General features: G+C 42.0%; 1 protein-coding gene across 2 annotated transcripts in view; it reads right to left on the bottom strand.

The window, feature by feature from the left end:
• Nucleotides 1–50: 50 nt before the first annotated feature.
• Nucleotides 51–18,685, bottom strand: part of Crk (CRK proto-oncogene, adaptor protein) — a 27,646-nt gene continuing 9,011 nt past the window's right edge. The window contains exons 2-3 of one of the 2 annotated variants that reach the window (XM_031354132.1): nucleotides 14,692–15,224; nucleotides 51–2,650 (exon numbers count right to left, since the gene is read on the bottom strand). In XM_031354132.1, the coding sequence (XP_031209992.1) occupies nucleotides 2,513–2,650; nucleotides 14,692–15,224 (671 nt within the window). In that variant the 3' untranslated portion in view covers nucleotides 51–2,512. The remainder of the gene's footprint in view (nucleotides 2,651–14,691; nucleotides 15,225–18,685) is intronic. The other variant, XM_031354133.1, reaches the window with a different exon arrangement.

Below are 18,685 nucleotides of genomic sequence, written 5' to 3'. Positions count from 1 at the left end.
ACACAACATTTTTTAAAATTTAACTGTCAAGAAAGTGTATAGTGTTATAATACAATGGCACATGTTCATATTTTATTTCAAACTGGTTTGCTTATCACCCATTTCAAACCATTAATAGTGAAATGTTACTCGTGGAAAATTAAAATTATCTATTTGCATTATTAATAAACAATTTCAACAAATTATTAAGAATTAACCATGTCAAATATTAGTATCCAAAAATGGGCTCTTGCAGAAGTGATTATATAAAACATAGCAGCCAATTTCAGTTTACTTTGCTCTGTGACAATGTACATATGCATCTGACTAGGATTATAGCACTTGCTATTTTTGGAAGATATTTGTAAGAAGTCCTTTGATCTCTTGAGGTCCAATAACTGCTACACCCAGCCAAATCCAACCAAACAGTTCATGTAATGGCTCTTAACAATTAATCACTGAGGAGTTCTTACGATTCACGTAGAGCTGTATATCCCATTCCCACCACACATAATGAAGAGACAGTACAAAGCCAGCATCAAAGGCAAAGGCAAGAGAAATAATTCAAATCAGTTGTGACAATGATTTTCTAAAAATGTTTTAGATGCCATAATTTCAGGAACAGATTTTTTTTTTTTAATTTTTGGTTTTTGAAACAAGGTCTTACTTTCTAACTCTGTCTTGGAAGTAGCTCGGTAGACCAGGTTGGCCTTGAACTCAGATATCCACTTGCCTTTGTCTCTCAAGGGCTAGGACTAAAGACATTCACCATTGCCCATGGCTTAGGAAAACAGGATTTAATGTGCATTTGGATTTATAGAATCTATACTAACTGAAAACTGAAACAAGCAGTCAGGTGGAATATGCCACGTGCTACCAACCTGTCCACTCAGTATCACTGGGCACCTATTACCAGCTCAGCACTGGGCCAACATCTCTAAAGTTGAATATTACTGTCTTTATCAAGCTAAAGTGAGGTAAAAAATGTATTAAATTAGCATCAACTCATTAAGTCTGCCTGTGTAAAGTATGCAATCCTATGCCAACTGGTGTCCCTGGGCCATATAACAAGCTTCTGCACTCTGATCATTCTTTCATACAAAATCTCTATACACATGTGCTCAGCAATGTGCTAGTCACTGCAATTACATGATTTGGTATATGTTCAATGAATGCAAATTCATCACAATAATCTACACAGGACAACTAAGAAGGTACATTATTTTTTTAAAATGAGGTTCAAAGCAAAGTATAAGGTGTTTCTATTGGTCACCTACACCAGAGACCAGCAAGTGCCTTTATCACCTCAAAGTCTCAAGTCTAAAGAAGCCCTATAATTTGTGGCCTCAGAGGCCTAGTCTCTGGAGCATCTGACCCCATATAAGCCCTTCTACACCTTAAAGGGTTTGTAAACTAATCTGGACAAAGGAGACCCCAAATGAAGGCAATTTATAATGTAATCTACTTCAAGAACTATTTTGGCTGTGTAAAATGATACATAAGTAATTTATGACTGGAACAGTTTTCAAAGTACCAATCCTACCCCAGATGCATAAAGTCTAACCTGCCTTTTATACAACTTGCACATGTGCAGAGGGCAGTTTGGCCCTTGATACCTTCTATAGGATACAGTAAGTGATTGGTCCTTCCACTCCAAGTAGAATCTGAGAACTCTAAGCATCCCATTAGGATACTAGCAATCTGGAAAAATGGCCCCGCCAGATCCGTCCCATCAGTGAGGAGAGTCTTAGCTGTAGTAGCAGTGTGAACCTACAATGCCCCCTTGGGGGAAGGCAGAGAGCTGGGAGTTTATCCACTGAGTGAATCCAATACTGGCTTAAAGCTATGCACTGAATAAAGTGCTCTGTACATCCTGCTTCTCATCTGGAATGAAGATATACACTATCCTAAGAATCAAGCCACTTATAGGTACAGGGGAGGAGAATAACAAGGAAAAAATCCAAGAAAAAAAATCCAAGGAAGACAAATGCCTCTAGTAGTGTTCTCAGAATCCTCAGGATTTGAAATGTCAGAATGAGTCATACAATGGTCATGGTCCATAAACGCAAATGCAACCCCACTGGGTAATATTCACACAGTGCATGATTACTTCATGGGAGTGGGGGACAGTCTGCTGCCATTTGACAGTATGGATTCAGAATGAAAACAGAACCTCTGAAGAAATCAGGGTCAAGCAGTGAGTAACATTCTTTTCCTGCCCATCAGCTTTCCACAGGTTGATCTGTTTTGGCCAAGAGAAAGGAAGCAATGTATTTACATCTTCTCATACAGGCACGGCCACTACCACCTAAAACTGCCAACTCAGAAGTCAACCACACAAACCCTCCAGTTTCGTACCCTGAATATGGTAAATACACGTGAGAATGGAGTAATTCAGTCTTAAAAAAGATCACAGGTAACAGAATGCTTATATAAACTAGACTGCTTTTGACACCTGTAAGAAAATTGTATAGATGGCAATTGGGGGGAAAAACCGATTGTTCCCATCTGTCAGCAAACTGTTGAGCTATACTCAGCTGAAGTCCTCATCGGGATTCTGTTGATCCAGCAGACGGACATGTGTGAATGGGAAGTGACCTCGTTTGCCATTACACTCCCCTTCCCACTGACCACTCACATTAATCTTCGTAACCTTTACCAGCTCACCGACCTGCAGGACGAGAATAAGGAGAGCACTTTATTTCCAGTTAAGAATGCAAGGTGAAAATCTCCATTCTCTGTTAGGCATACCCTGCCCACGTGATTGCTCAGGGCTGACGTCACAGAATGGCTACTCACTACCGCCCCAGCCCCAGCCCAGCCCCAAACGGTTAACTTGTGGTTAACGCAGGCAAGGAGGAGTGGTGTTAGCAATGAAGACAGACACTGAGAACACAGAAGGTAAAAAGGACCCTAGAAGATGATACTCTCTGCAAACCTCAGCGTGTCTAGATGAGTTGTTACTCTCCTCCGCTCTATGACCCTCAGCAACCCCTGCCACACCCCACAACATCTGCCTTAGGGGACGTAAAGCCTAGCCCCTTGGCATATGTAGCAGCATGCCTGGCCCTATCTTAGGACAATTCTCTCTCATGCACACTGTGGCTGCCACTGCTAGCTCAACAGAAGGCAGCCACAGCAAGCATGCAGCATTCAAACCCTACTGTCTCAGCCAAGGCCATGCACCTAAGAGAAGGTATAGGCCAAAACTCCAAATCCTCCCAGCTCTCCACAAATGTTACCTCTCTCACATCTAGTAGCTGACTTGCTGTTCCTTAAACTGGCACATATTTATAACCCAGCTGGGGAGAAAGGAAAAAAAATCCACTGACTACTATAGCTATTACCAGCCAACTACATCACTGCTTCCACTTATAAAATGTCCCTTGTGAAATCAAATACAAAGTTTTAACAAGATATACCTTTGTCCTGCCACAAACCCAAGACAAGGTCAGTATAACAAATGAATCTGAAGCAAAAGACTGAAAAATAATTCAAAACACAACAAAAAGACCCTGAATCAAAAGCAAGATAACCAGGACTGGAGAGATGGCTCAGTGGTTAAGAACACTGACTGCTCTTCCAGGGGTCTTGAGTTCAATTCCCAGCAACCACATAGTGGCTCACAACCATTTGTAATGGGATCTGATGCCCTCTTCTGGTGTGTCTGCAGACAGCTACAGTATGCATACATATATATATGGCAAGATGACTCCTTGTCACTTGAGTTTTACACAGAATACTTCATGTGTTTTGAGTGTATTTGAGTATTCTATATATCTTAATTTCTAATTCTCACAATAAATCTCCAGGATAACAATTTTGATTTTATAGAAAAAGTAGAGGATTAGGACAATTATTATCTTCACACAGCTAATGACTTAAACTCAAAATTACCTGACACCAAAACTCACAGTGCTATTAGATGAGGCACTTTGAAGCCCAGCTGTAGGAGGCTCCAGGAACTCTCAAGAATCTCTCTAGTAATCACTGTCAAAGCCAACTCATGTGAAGGCCAGGGATGATCTATAGAACCAGTCTGATCTTACTAACGGGGAAAATTCTTGCTTACTGATCTGTCTGTAATTTCTGCAAGGAAAAATCTGAAAACCACAAAGGACTGATGTGGTTGTTTAGATAAAAAAACAAAGTAGACCAGAGGGAGTAATGGAAATAAAGGGTAAGATACAGAGGATGAAAAAAGTTAGCAGCTCCAACTGCCAGTGCCATGAGGGCCAGAGCCACCGATGCAAAGACAGACAAGAACTGCAGACTACCACCAGGTCCAGGCCTGTACCCTCTAGCAATCATTCAGCTCATCCTAATATCCAAGGCTGCTGACTCTGGTGACCAGATTGTTACACAGTCCTCAAGGACCCAAAGTGAAATTTTACTTGCTAGTGAAAGTAATCTAAGGTTGGGGTGCAGCTCCACAATATGGCATGCATGGCATACACACTGGCCTTTACAACAGACACAGGGAGCATTCTCAAGAGTTAGAAATATTTGGCACCTTGAGTTTCATGATTATCATACACATTCCACCTGTAAATGTACTGTGGTTTTTTGTTTTGTTTTTTCGAGACAAGGTTTCTCCATATAGCTCTGGCTGTCCTGGAATTCACTCCGTAGACCAGGCTGTCCTCGAACTCAGAAACCCGCCTGCCTGTGCCTCCCAAGTGCTAGGATTAAAGGCATGAGCCTCCACTGCCCAGCTTGAACCGCACGTGGTTTTGTTTTGTTTTTTTTAATTTTTTTTCAGTTTTTTTCAAGACAAGGTTTCTCTGTGTAGCCCTGGCTGTCCTAGAACTCACTCTGCAAACCAGGCTGGCCTCAAACTCAGAAATCCAGCTGCCTCTGCCTCCCAAGTGCTGGGATTAAAGTCATGTGCCAACACTGCCTGCCAAGTGTTAAGGTTTTTATATGTTAACAAATGACTTTACACCTCAGTAAAAAGGGGGAGGGCTATCTACTTAGCTCTTCCTAGGTCACCTGTCATCAGGTCTTTTCTCCTTTAAAGCGCCGGGCAGTGGTGGCACCGGCCTTCAATCCTAGCACTTGGGAGGCAGAGGCAGGTAGATTTCTGAGTTCAAGGCCAGCCTGGTCTACAGAGTGAGTTCCAGGACAGCCAGGGATATACAGAGAAACCCTGTCTCGAAAAACAAAAACAAAACAAAACAAAAATGAAAATAGGGCCAGAGACTACTAGAATAGAACTATGTGCACCATACAGCAAACCAAAAGACACCTTGCCTCTCCCTTTTCTTTATTCTTGTTATATGTGTTTGGTTTTGTTTTACTTTATTTTGAGGCAGGGTCTCCTTACTATGTAGTCCTGGCTAGCCCCAATTTCACGGTAGTCTGTGTCTACCACCCAAATACTGGAATGAAAGGTGTTTGCTAGTAAGCCTGGCCTTTGAGCCATCTTCAAGATATAGATTCTCAAGGTGGTGGCATCCATGGTTAATCCCAGCAAGTTAGTGGCAGGTGGATCTGAGTTTGAAGTCAGGCAGGTCTACAGAGCAAGTTCTAGAAAAGCTACAGCTACTACAGAGAGAAACCCTCTCAGAAAGAAAAAAAAAAAAAAGATATAGATTCTCCTGGCTCTATGCTATAAAGGAGACTCAAGAAGAACAGTATCTTAATCTTAAATATAAAATTTGCTTTTTAAACACTTAAGTTCTTAGTAGAGAGATCAAATCATCAGGAGCTAAAAGAGAAAGATGAAATGACTGTAATTTTTAAATGGACTTACTAGGACATGTAAGCAGTCAGCTGGGCTAATAAAACTCCCTAAAGTGGCCTTCAACTACAGACTCTTAAAAAGACATTATTAAAATAAATAACCCTTTGTCCTTCATAGGGTCGTCCTCTTGAAATGTTCAAAGTACTTGCAGGCTCTTGAGGTCAAGGACAAAAGCCAAAGAGAATAGGACTAACCTTAAAAGAGCAGAGCTGTCAATAAAGCCCCAGGAGACAGATTTCCCAACAGTTTGGGGGAAAAGGGCAACTGTTAATTCTGGGGCAGCAAGAACAGGCCTTGCTGTTTGAGAAAACCGAAACTATGTATATCCTCCCTTCTGTTAGACATCAACTCACTAAAGCATGGTTTTAAAGGGAGGTCACACATAACACTTCCCTTATTCTAGTGTCCTGAGTGATGTAGGCTGCTTTTGCACTCATACAGTTAAGGATGAACTGGCAGACCTCTCAATGCTGGGATTACATGTGTGCAGCACTTTATCCACTTTGTACTATTTTACTTTAGTCTGTTTGAAACTGGGTGTTACTATGTAGCACTGGCTGGCCGGCCTGGAATTCACTACATAAGGCTGCCCTCCAACTCAGAGATCCTCCTGCCTCTGCTCCCCACAAGTGCTGGGTTAAAGTCCTGTGCTATAAAGCCAGTAGAACAAAAGTATCTGCTCCAGAAGTGCTACAAAGTTTTTGTTTTTCTTCCTTGAGGTTTGTGTCACTGTTGATCCTCAGGGGCCTGGTGCTTGCTTTGTCGACCAGGCTAAACCAGGCTGTGGATTATCCTCCCTTACCTGCCTGCTGGCGCGGATATTATGGATATAAGCCATAACATACAGTAAAGAGACAAGACTTGTTTCTCTGGGTAGTCCTGGGTATTCCGGAACTTGCTCTGTAGACCAGGCTGGTCTTAAACTCAAGAGATCCTCCAGCCTCTGCCTCCCCATTCTTAGTGAAGGGATTAAAGGCATGCAGAAGAGCATGCCTGCTCAAATGTTACAATCTTAAAATACTTTTGTATCTTCCTTTGAATATAAAGATTAGAACGCATTTCCAGTATTTTTTATTACTTAATTTATTCATTTATTTTGGGTTTTTGAGACAGGGTTTCACTGTGTAGTCCTGGCTGTCCTGGAATTTGATTTGTAGACCACACTGGCCTCATATACATCAACCTACCCCTGCCACCTGACTGCTGGGACTAAAGGCATGCACTACTATGCCCTACTCAATTTTTTTTTTTTTGCCCTAGTTAATTTATTTTTATGTGCATTGATGTTTTGCCTGCGTGTATGTCTATGTGAGGGTGTTAGATGACCTAGAACTAGAGTTACAGACAGTTGTGAGCTGCCATGTGGGTGCTAGGAATTGAATCGGGTCCTCTGGAAGGACAGCCAATGATCTTAATGGCTGAGCCATCTCTCTGCCTGTCATTTCAAATTTTAAATAAGTATAAGTAGACAAGAAGAATCAGTTGGGGTACATGGTACAACATCTTAAGACTCAGACTCAAGGCCAGCCTAGGCTACAGTAAGATTCTATTCTCAACATTAACCATAAAAATAAGTAAGAAATAAAGAAAAAAAGACCTTAAAACTACTATCAAGACACTCAAGAACTCTTAGTTGAAGATGACCTTTACTTAACTTCTGATCCTCCCACCTCTACCTCCCAAGTACTGGAATAACGGGTATGCACCACGAGAAGTGGGGATGATTTTTTTTTCCTGAGATAGAGCCCCCCACCCTATATGTATGTATATATGTATATATTTCTAGCTGGCCTGGTACTACTAGCTATATATTATTCTAAACTGGCCCTGACCTCACAGTAATCCTCGTTTCACAAGCACTGACTTTATAGGTCAAGTTAGCTTTCTTCTTTGTTTCCTTTCTCTAGGGGAGAGAGGGTAAAGAAGGAAGAATCATCAAACAGGGTCTTGCTGTGTAACCTAGATTGGCCTTTGATGTTGCAGCTTCCCTGGTGTTACAAGCTCCAACATTCTTTTACCAGTTTGTTGTTCCATCTGGTCCTCATCTTCCTGATAGATCCTGCAACTTCCTCAGAAGCAAGCCTGAGTATGAAGCATCAAGCAATCTATAAAGGGGACTAAATAGAGCTATTGGCTCCCAGGAAATTAAGTCAACTGGTATGTTTTCTAGCTCTGTACAGCTACCAAAGTCAACTATGACCCTAGTGAAGACATTATCAAACCAAGAATGATCTAGGAACAAAACAATCCCCAGGAAGTTTTAGCAATAATGAAAGAGAAACTGGAACCCAAATGGCATTAAGTTCCGAAATTCACCAAATAGGAGGCAATCAGGGAGCTGTGTCAGGGAGCTGTGTAGGCATATCCCTGAGTGACTGCTTTTCTAGCTTTTGTCCCTATTACTTAATAGGAAAGATAGCAACTACATCAGCTTCCCTTCTGATCCAGATCTGCAGGACTCCAGTGAGCTCGGAGTAAGAAGTGCACCCCTGCACAGGCACAAAAGCCAGGGAAAGGAACAAGTGACTGGAAACAACAGTCTAGTGTGTTCATGCCCGGAGCCCAGAGGTTCATAGAAGGTGTTTTCCTATCTTAACTCTTGATATATCATTTTTTTTCCTTCGGTTTTTTGAGATAGGGTTTCTTCGTATAGCCCTGGCTGTCCTGGAACTCACTCTGTAGACCAGGCTGGCCTCAAACTCAGAAATCCACCTGCCTCTGCCTCCCAAGTGCTGGGATTAAAGGCGTGCACCACCACTGATATATCTTTTAAGATGTGCTCTTCATATTTACTATCTGTGCATACATGGATGTACACCACAGCAGAGTTTGGTTTAAAATGAGCTCTTCATATTTACTATCTGTGCATACATGGATGTATACCACAGCAGAGTTTGGTTTCTCTTTCTACCATTGGGATGGAACTCAAGACCTCCAGGCTTTGATGGCAAGCATCCTTACCTGCAGTCATTTCAGCAGCCCAGCAATATGTTTTTGAGACAGTGTTTCTCACTGAACCCAGGGGTACTGATTTTGCATGGTCTAGCTGTCCAGGGAACTCCAGGGATTCTGTGTCTGCCCACCCAGAGCTGGAATTAAAGGCACATGGTATTGATCCTCCCTTTCTATGTGGTTGCCAGGGATCCAAACTCATCTCCTCAGGCCTGTCCAAATATATTTTTTAATATAACAAAAGCAAAAAATATTTCAAGATTTGTCTGGGGGGAAAGTTAAGGAAATGATAGCATTCTACAGCAGCAATTGGTAAACTACTGCTTCTGAGTCTGATCTAGTTTACTGTTGTGTAAGGAGTTGGTTTGTCACTGTGTGTTTATGTGCCTGCTGCAGAGGTCAGAGGACCACTTTATGGAGTCAGTCTTCTCCATCCTGTTCTGCAAGGCTTTGAGGGCTACCTGGTCTCTACTCATAAGCACTCTACCCTGCCACTGTAGCCAAGGGCAGTTATAAACAAGACAAGACAAGTGGGCCATAGCATGTTCCAAAAAAGCTAGTGAGATAGAGATAGTATGAGAACTTGTTTCAAAACTTTAAGACTTGAGTTCAATTCCCAAAAGCCAAGTAAAGGCTAGGGGTTTTAAGGTTAAGAGCACTGACTGCTCTTCCAGAGGTCCTTAGTTCAATTGCCAGCAATCACAAGGTGGCTCACAACCAACTGTAATGGGATCTGAAGCCTTCTTCTGGTGTGTCTGAAGACAGCTACAGTATACTCATATACATTACAAATAAACAAAAAACCACAGCTGGGAGCCAGGCATGGTGGCACATACCTTTAATCCCATAATTTGTGTAGAGAGACAGGCAGATCTCTTGGAATTTAAAACCAGGTTGATCTACATAGTGAGTTCTAGGCTAGGGCTATACAGTGAGACCCTGTCTCAAATACAAACCAATCCCCAGTCCCTCAAAGAAAAGCTCAACAAATGGAATTTCCTGGGAGGGGGAGGGGAAGAGAGTAGTGCAATGGTAGAGCATTTACTTAGGCTCCATGAGAGGCCTGTATTTTAACCCTTACACTTTAAAAAAAATTTTTTTCAAAAAAATAATATTACCAGACCTAAAGTCTTCTAAGTGTGTCAGAGGCATGGTACAACTAACACAGAAGTGCCAGTAAGTATTTTAAGATGCTGAGAGAAGCTGGGCAGTGGTGGCACATGCCTTTAATCCCAGCACTTGGGAAGCAGAGGCAGGCGGATTTCTAAATTCAAGGCCAGCCTGGTCTACAGAGTGAGTTCCAGGACAGGCAGGGCTACAAAGAGAAACCCCGTCTCTCAAAAACCAAAAAGAAAAAAAAAGATGCTGAGAGAAACACAGTGATACTTGATTGATACTTGTGAGTTATACAGTCATCATACAAATAATAGGAATCTGTATGGCATTTTTGTACTATGCTCATATTCACATCCTATGTCCACTCTTGCTTCTATTTTCTTTGTTTGTTATATATTTAAAAGATTATGTGTATTAAGATACTTGTATTGAGTTAGTAGACATGAGGAAGTTTAGTTTTGACATTAGGATACAATATAGATACTTGAAATATGTCATGTATATAAAGTTGGGTTGTAGAAGTTTGTAATGATAAATCACTTGGGAGACAGATGAAAAGGATCAGGATTAAGATCATCTTCACTACACAAGGAAATGGAGAACAAAATGGGCTACATAAGATCCAGTCTTAAAAATACCAAGGTCTGGCCAGGTAGTGGTGGTGCATGCCTTTAATCCCAGCACTTGGGAGGCAGAGGTAGGCAGATTCCTGAGTTCGAGACCAGCCTGGTCTACAGAGTAAGTTCTAGGATAGCCAGGGCTATACAGAGAAACCCTGTCTCGAAAAACAAAACAAAACAAAATACCAAGGTCTGGACAGATGGCTCTATGGGTAAAGGCACTGTCACCAAGCCAATGAGTTTAGTCCCTGATACCTACATGGTAGAAGAGACCTGAATTCCACAAGCTTTCCTCTAGACCTTCCCATATAAAGTCATTACATGTGTATGTTTCCCAAAATAAACACATAATCTTTTAAATATATAACAAACAAAGAAAATAGAAGCAAGAGTGGACATAGGATGTGAATATGAGCATAGTACAAAAATGCCATACAGATTCCTATTATTTGTATGATGACTGTATAACTCACAAATACAAATGCTAAGTGAGAAATCAAGAGTACAATGTCAACATGACCCCAAGGTCTGAAAACTACGAGATGTCTAACCAATGAACACATCTCATTAGACAAGTTATGACAGTTATTTAATGCTGAACTAAAAATATTTTCTTTTAATTACATTTATTGTTTTAAAAAACAGCCATTAAGTTATTAGGATACAAATATTTAAGACTGAATCCAAAGCACAGTGACAGAAGTTTGTAATCTCAGCATTTATGGGTTACATATATACCTCAGCAGTACATCCCCTGCTTAGACCCTAATTTAAGAAGAAAAAGAACTTGTAATTAAAAAAAAAAAACAAGAAAAACATCAAAAAGTATTTGAGGGCTAAGGAGGAAGATACTGTTCAAGGCCAGCTAATGTCAAGATCAGGCTATAATTTATTAAAATCTCATCTTAAAAAAGTGTGAGGCAGGTGGATTTCTGAATTCAAGGCCAGCATGGCCTACAGAGTGAGTTCCAGGACAGCCAGGACTACACAGAGAAACCCTGTCTCAAAAAACAAACAAACAAACAAACAAACAAACAAAAAGGTGGATTTGTTATTTCCAAAGGTGTGTGTGTGTGTGTGTGTGTGTGTGTATTAAAACTAGGGCCTGGTGCATACTATACAAGTGTTCTACCGAACCCTAGACTCCACTCCTACCATACGCCATTCTTCCCAGGGCTCCAAATAACAATGTTGAGAGTCCAGAGAAGGAGGAGAAGATATACCACCAGCCTGCTCTTCATAATTTCAAATACACAGGGATGAAATGAACGAGTCAAAAGGCACCATCAATTTGGGCCCAATCAGAGATGCAGAGTTAGGCCAACAGTCACTCAGCAGCACACTCTTTCTCATCTGTATCATGAAAAGCAGGTTCAAACTGAGCACAGTGCCCTAAGGAAGCAACCGGTAGTGAGATGATCTCTACAAGTCAAAGGTAGGCTTGGTCTACATAACCAATCATTGACCAGCCAGAGTTACACAGTAAGACCTTCCCTTCTACAAAGGTCTCCAAGTCATTTCATTTCAAGCCTTATCTACCAGGCTAAGTCAGAAAATGGAGACTACATTTAAAGATACCACTGTTCTGGACAGTCTACAGAAACATAAAATAAGCTTTAGTATCTACACTTAGAAGCTGAGATTTATCAAACAATGTGGTAATGCATGCCTCTACTCCCAACATTAGTGTGAGGCCAGCCTGGGCTACATACCAAGATTCTGTCTTAAAAAGGCTAGGTATGGTAGCACACACATTTAATCCCCAAATTTGGGAGGCAAGATTTGTATAGTATTTCAAAACAGAAAGCAATTCAACCATTCTAAAGCACTGATACCTCTAATTACCAGAGACATCCTTAAAAATAATCTCTTTGGGCTGGTGAGATGGCTTAGCAGCTATGAGTATGTGCTGTTCTTGCAGAGAGGACCCAGATTCAGTTTCCAGGACCAACAACCATCCATCCATAACTCCAGTTCTGACCCGATATATACAAACAGGTAAAACATTCATACAGGTCAAATAAATCTTAACAAACAAACAAACAAACCATGAGCCAGGTGGTGGTGGCACATGCCTTTAATCCCAGCACTTGGGAGGCAGAGGCAGGTGGATTTCTGAGTTCAAAGCCAGGCTGGTCTACAGAGTGAGTTCCAGGACAGCCAGGGCTATACAGAGAAACCCTGTCTCGAGAAAACCACCACCACCAACAACAAAAAACCCTTCCCTGGCCAAGAAATACAAAGTTAAAGTGCAATTGACACACTCACTCTCCTCGCCTGCCAGATTGCTGCCTCACACCCCAGTCTGTTGTTAATAAGGTCTGCAGTGAGTGTCAAGAGCCCATTCACGATGTACACAGCACAGCTAGCTAAGAGCATCATCTCCTCACTCCACACCAGCCTGAAAACTTGCTTTCCTTGTCTGCCAAGCAGTGTGACCTAGATAACACACAGTCCATTCCTCAAAGCCAAGACATGGTATTTTAAAGTTAAGACTTAAATCTCAAAAAATACAAAGCTTCAGCAGGGATCCTAACACTTGAGGACTTCTGCAGGAATATCAAGAATTTGAAGCCAGCCTGGGCTATGTGAGCTTTAGGCCGCACTGGACTAGCATGAGTCCCCATATCAACAAACAAAACACTTTAAAATTAAAGACTTTTAAGCTTTGTGTGGTGGCACATGCCTTTACACTCAGCACCTTCTCTGTGAGCTCAAGTCTACACAGTGAGTTCAGGACAACCAAAGCTACATAGTTAGAACCTGCTTCAAAAAATCTAAACAATCACATAAATAAATAATGCAGTTTTCAGTCAACCTATGAAACTCAATTAGACTAGAAATGAAAAGAAAATTTTCCAGACTGGTGAGATTGCTCAGTGGTTAGGAACATTACCTGCTCTTCCAGAGTACTAGCATTTGAGTGCCAGCACCCACAAGGCAGGCTGTAACTCCAGTTGTAGGACATCCAATGCCTTCTTCTGGTCATTGTGGAAATGTGGCACATAGACATATATGCAGGAAAAACTCCCATCACATAAAATAAAAATAAATTTTTAAAAATTCAAATGCATTAGTATCAGAGTCTGGCTCACTGTACGGACTGCCACTCTCTCTCCCTCACAGGCAGCTCCTGCCCCTCCTGTAGGAGCACAACCCAAAGGGAAAAGGAGAGCAAGTCGCAAGGGCATTTCCCCTCTGCCACCATGTGCACATAACCTCAGACATGGTTATGAGAACTGGCTACCTAGCTACACTCAAGTCAGACTGCTGGTAGGCTCTGAAATGCGCAGGAGCAGGTCACCTCTGCATAAGCTTTTGTCCTGAATTGCTTACTCTTCACAACACAAAGACAGAGGAAAGAAACAGGTAAGAAGATGAGCTGCGAGTGCTTTAGAGGAACAAAGGAACACCTGTAATGACATAACAAAGTGGGCTTCCAAAAATGTCTGAAGTAAAAATACAATCCTTGTAAAGAACTGGCTTCTCCTTTATCAAACACACTAAGCAACAAAGAGAAGTAAACCTGTTTTTATAACTCACCCTCTTAGTTATGGCTCAATTCACACCTGTACAATGTCTGTGTGTGTCCCTACACCAAGGACCAAGGCCCCGTGAAGGGTAGCATTCAGCTTTTCCTGATTCGTGCCAAACATAATTAAGAGTAAGGAATCTACTATCCACTAAAATAAATGTTTCTGACTGAGCATGGCACACACCTTTCATCCCAGCACTCAGGAAGCAGAAGCAGGCAGATCTCTGTGAGTTCAAGGCCAGCTAGATCTACAAAGTGAATTCCGGGACAGTCAGAGGTACATAGCAACACCCAGTCTCAAAAAAAAAAGAAAAAAAGAAAAAAGAAAAAAAGAAAAAACTATGGAAAAATCCCACTTAAGTATATTGCTACATACCACTTATTACATTCTAGTCTGGGTAGAGCCATTTTTGTTTTAGACAATGACAAACAGCAAGAAAGAAGTTAGGAATATAGATGAGAAAAATTACTTCAAGTTAATTCCTATTCAGGTGGTTATTAGTCAAAGGTTTAGTAGATCAATCAGAACATTCAGTTACACAGTTTTAAATTTACTCATTGCAAAATAGGTTTTCTCTAAAGAAGAGAAAACCCACATAAAATGCCAAAGTCAGTACTTAATGGTTTGACATGTACAACATCACAAAGCTGGTGCTGCATCAGCATTCCTACAAAGCTGGAAGAGGTCTGAAAGGGAGACCCTGTAGCAGATCTCGTCTTTCTACATTTTGCACATTATGTACCTCCAAAGCCAAGGCTGTCTTGTCGTAGGCATTAGGGACTCGCTTCTGGATAACCCTGGCATAAATGGGCCCATTCTGGAGGTTAGGGAGCGGAGTGTTGACGCTGGGTTGGGCATAGGGCCCAGGCTCCGGCCCACCCAGTGGCTGTGGGTGGGAACCCTCCTGGTTACCTCCAATCAGAGCCGATACTGAGGCGGAGGCAGGTCTATACTTCTCCACGTAAGGGACAGGAATCATCCCCCTCTTTCCTTCGCTGTCCTCTGCATTCCACCACTGCTCTTCAGGCTTATCCCGGATTTTCAGGATGTCTCCTTTCTTAAAGGGAAGATCTTCTTCGTCATTCCCATTAAAGTCAAAGAGGGCCCGCACATATTCTTCCTCCTGCCTGAGAATCACTCCACTACCCTGCCTTGATCTGGAAACTGGTTCTATCAATGTTGTAGTGTCCAAATAGTGTATTTTGTAGAATTCCAGTAAAGCAGGCAATGAATCAAATTCTTGATCTCCTATTCGGAGCCTGGAGGGACTCACTCCTGGAAAAAACAGAGCAGAGTGTCATTTGAAGATATAGTATACTGAAGATTTTATGCATCTCTCATATATATTTAATCATTATCTGACCACAAAAAACATAAACCAAAAAAACCAAAACTTTCTTCACAGTCCAAATGGGTATCACCCTTTAAACTGAGCATCCTCTTGTAGAGGACCCAAGTTCGATTCTTAGCACTCAACCGGCCAACAGCCACTGTAACTCCAGTCCAAGGGATCCAATGCCCATTCCTCATCTCCTTTGACCTACATGATGCACAGGCATCCATGAAGACAAAGCACCCATACACATAAAATGAGCATCCTCTGGAAAGCAAGATGCCCATCACCATGGGGAGGAGATATGAAAAGGCCATGACAGACCAGGACACTTGGCTTACAAAGAGTGCAACACAGGCACTTCTTGACTCTCCCAAGCTGTGTTCTGCTGCTACCCCAGAAATAAAGTAACCAAAAGTTTCCTGCAGCCTTAGGAAACACAGCAATCTTCCCACCCCCAGGTTATTCTGAAACAGGGTCTGTATGGCCTTAGCTGGCCTGGAACTCACTTCATAGACCAGGCTCACACAGATCAGAGATCTGTCGCTGCCTCTCAAGTACTGGGATTAAAGACATGTGGGCCTGGCCTCAAGCTCTCCTTCTTACTAGGTCCCTCAAAATGCTGCTGCAAGACATAAGAAAAGCTTGAGAGATACTCCAAGCACACAGATTATCATCACTAAAACGTACAACTTGGAAGATGGCATCAAATTCCCTGAGATTTGAATTAGAGATTGCTTTGTGCACTGGCATGTGAGTAAAAGGAACTGAAGCTAGGTCCTCTGCAAGAACGGCAAGCGCTCCTGCTCAGTCACCTCCACAGACCCAAAGATGTAATTACTTTTATGTGTGTCTAAGTAGAAGGACGTCCCTACAGTTCAGAGTTGCAGAATTACAAACTCAGAGTCACCACTGCTGGCTAGGCTTTTAAAATTTTTGTGTGTGTGTGTGTGTTTGTGTATATGATGTATGCAGGTAATTGGGACAACTTTGCAGAGTCAGTTCTTGTCTTCCAGTTTTTTTCCCCCACGTGTAAGAGATTTAATTGAGAGGGAAAGAGGGGTCGGTAGTGGAGAGAGAGGAGGGAGAGTTTGTCTTCCAGTTTTATGTGAGCACCAGAGGTCAAACTCAGGTTGCCAGGCTTGTGGGGCAAGCACTTTGCCCACTGAACCAATCCACTCAACCCAAAGGCTGTTTTGTTTTCATTTTTAAAAAAACCTTATTTACATTGCTGTTTTGTCTCTATATATGTCTGTGTGAGGGTGCTGTATCCCCTAGAACTGTAATTACAGTTGTGAAAAGGACGAACACCCAGAGCTCTCAACCATGGAGCCATCTCTCCAGCCTTGCAATGGCTGTTTTTTGCAAAGTGGTTTGTGATGTAGCCAGAGTAGGCTTCAATCTATGATGTTACTTGGCCTCCCACTACTGGGATTTTAAGTGAGCATCAAAGTATTTGGGATGAGGAGACTTCTGACACCAATGCCACCTAATACAGCTATTCACAAAGAATTAACTGTTCCTATTCCAGTCTGTCTCCACTAATCTAATTCACGATGTTCCAGATGAAGACAGCAACTGTGAAAGTCAGTGTGAGCTAAATAATCTGGTCAGCACTGCCTGCTCCAGAAAGCTCCAAGCACAATGTACAGAGGCACTAACAGGGCATCTGCTCATCATGGAGGGCCTTGCTAATGTTTGGCCATCTACAGACCAAAGTACACCTGCCAAAACGGCTACCTGTTGCCCTGCTGAAACTAGCTGACAAAATGTTGTGTTCATAAAGTTATCACTCTTTTTGTTGGGGAGCATAAATTCCTGTTTTGTTCTGTTGAGACAGTCTTACTATGTACTTCAGGCTGGTCTTAAATTCACATGGAATCTTCTGCCTGAGTTTCCTGAGTACTAGGTTAGATTAGAAACATGAGCTATCTTTAGATTTATTTATTTTGATTTTCCAAGACAGGGTTTTTCTGTATAGCCCTGGCTGTCCTGGAACTCATTCTGTAGATCAGGCTGGCCTCAAACTCAGAAATCTGCCCACCTCTGCCTCCCAAGTGCTGGGATTAAAGGCATGCACCACCACTGCCCAGCTAGATTTACTTTTAAAATATTGTTTTGAGACAGGGTCTATGCAGCCCTGGATGGCCTGAAACTTACTTTGTGACCAGGCTAACTTCAATGTCATAGAGATCCAATTGCTTCTGTCACCCAGGTACTGGACTGAAGCCATGTGCAAAGCCTAGCCTATTATATTTTATTTATGTCTGTGGAGGTCAGAGGACAACTCACAGAAGTTGATTTTTCCCTTCTACCTCACTGAGGCAAAGTCTCTCTTATTTTTGCTGTGCCTCATACCCCAGGCTATCTGGACCCCAGGAGCTTCTTCTTTCACTACCTCCAGGTCACTTAGGAGCACTAGGATTATAGGCGTGACCTGTCATATCTGGCTTTGTTACATGGATTTCAGCAATCTAACTCAGGTCACCAAGCTTTTCTGGCAAGCACCTTTACCCACTGAGCCATCTCACTGGCCCTACATGTTATCCTTAAATGTTTTCTGAAATTAAATGTGTGTGGGTCTGTATTTCTGATTGTTAGTAAGAGGACAATTTTAAGAAGTGGATTCTCTTCTTCTACCATGTAGGTCCCAGGGATTGAACCTAGGCCACCAGGCTTGTTGACAAAAGCTTTTATTTACCTGCTGAGTTGTCTCATCAGCCCCATACATTATTCCTTTTAAAGACTATTTATTTACTTATTTATTATTATTTATTTGTGTGTGTGTGTGTGTGTGTATGAGAGAGACAGACACAGAGAGAGAGAGGGAGAAAGAGAGAGAGGGAGAAAGAGAGAGAGGGAGAAAGAGAGAGAGACAGGGAGTGAGAAAATGTATGCTATACCACTTATGTGTAGGTGCTCCCAGGTCAAAAGTGGTCAAATCACCTACAACTGGAATTATAGGTGGTTGTAAGCCCTCTGTTGTGGCTGCTGGGAACAGAACACAGGTCCTCTAGAAGAGCAGGAAACAATCTTGACTGCAGAGCCATGTCTCTGACCCCTATGTTGATTAATCAACATAAATGTTCAACTCTGAAATTAGGGGAAGTGGTAAAATGAAATTCTACACCCAGATTTTTAGCAACTTACAAAGAAGGTGTGAACACTGTGGTGAGCAAGAAACAAAGCAGCATATCTTAGACATCTTTCCACGTGGCTTTTATTGCAATGGGAGATGTGTTCCTATAAAAACCAGCAGCAACCAAATAAAACCAGTTACAGCAAACTGCCAAGATGTAGCAAATCACAAGGACAGTTCTGATGAGGCATTAGCATTTCCAAAGCACCTGTGCTCTAAGAAGGAAGGCAGCCTTCCTCACACACACACACACACACACACACA

The sequence above is a fragment of the Mastomys coucha genome, unplaced genomic scaffold (assembly GCF_008632895.1).
Source record: "Mastomys coucha isolate ucsf_1 unplaced genomic scaffold, UCSF_Mcou_1 pScaffold5, whole genome shotgun sequence".
In the NCBI taxonomy this organism is placed as follows: Eukaryota; Metazoa; Chordata; class Mammalia; order Rodentia; family Muridae; genus Mastomys; species Mastomys coucha.
This window is presented reverse-complemented; position numbering and strand designations above follow the sequence as displayed.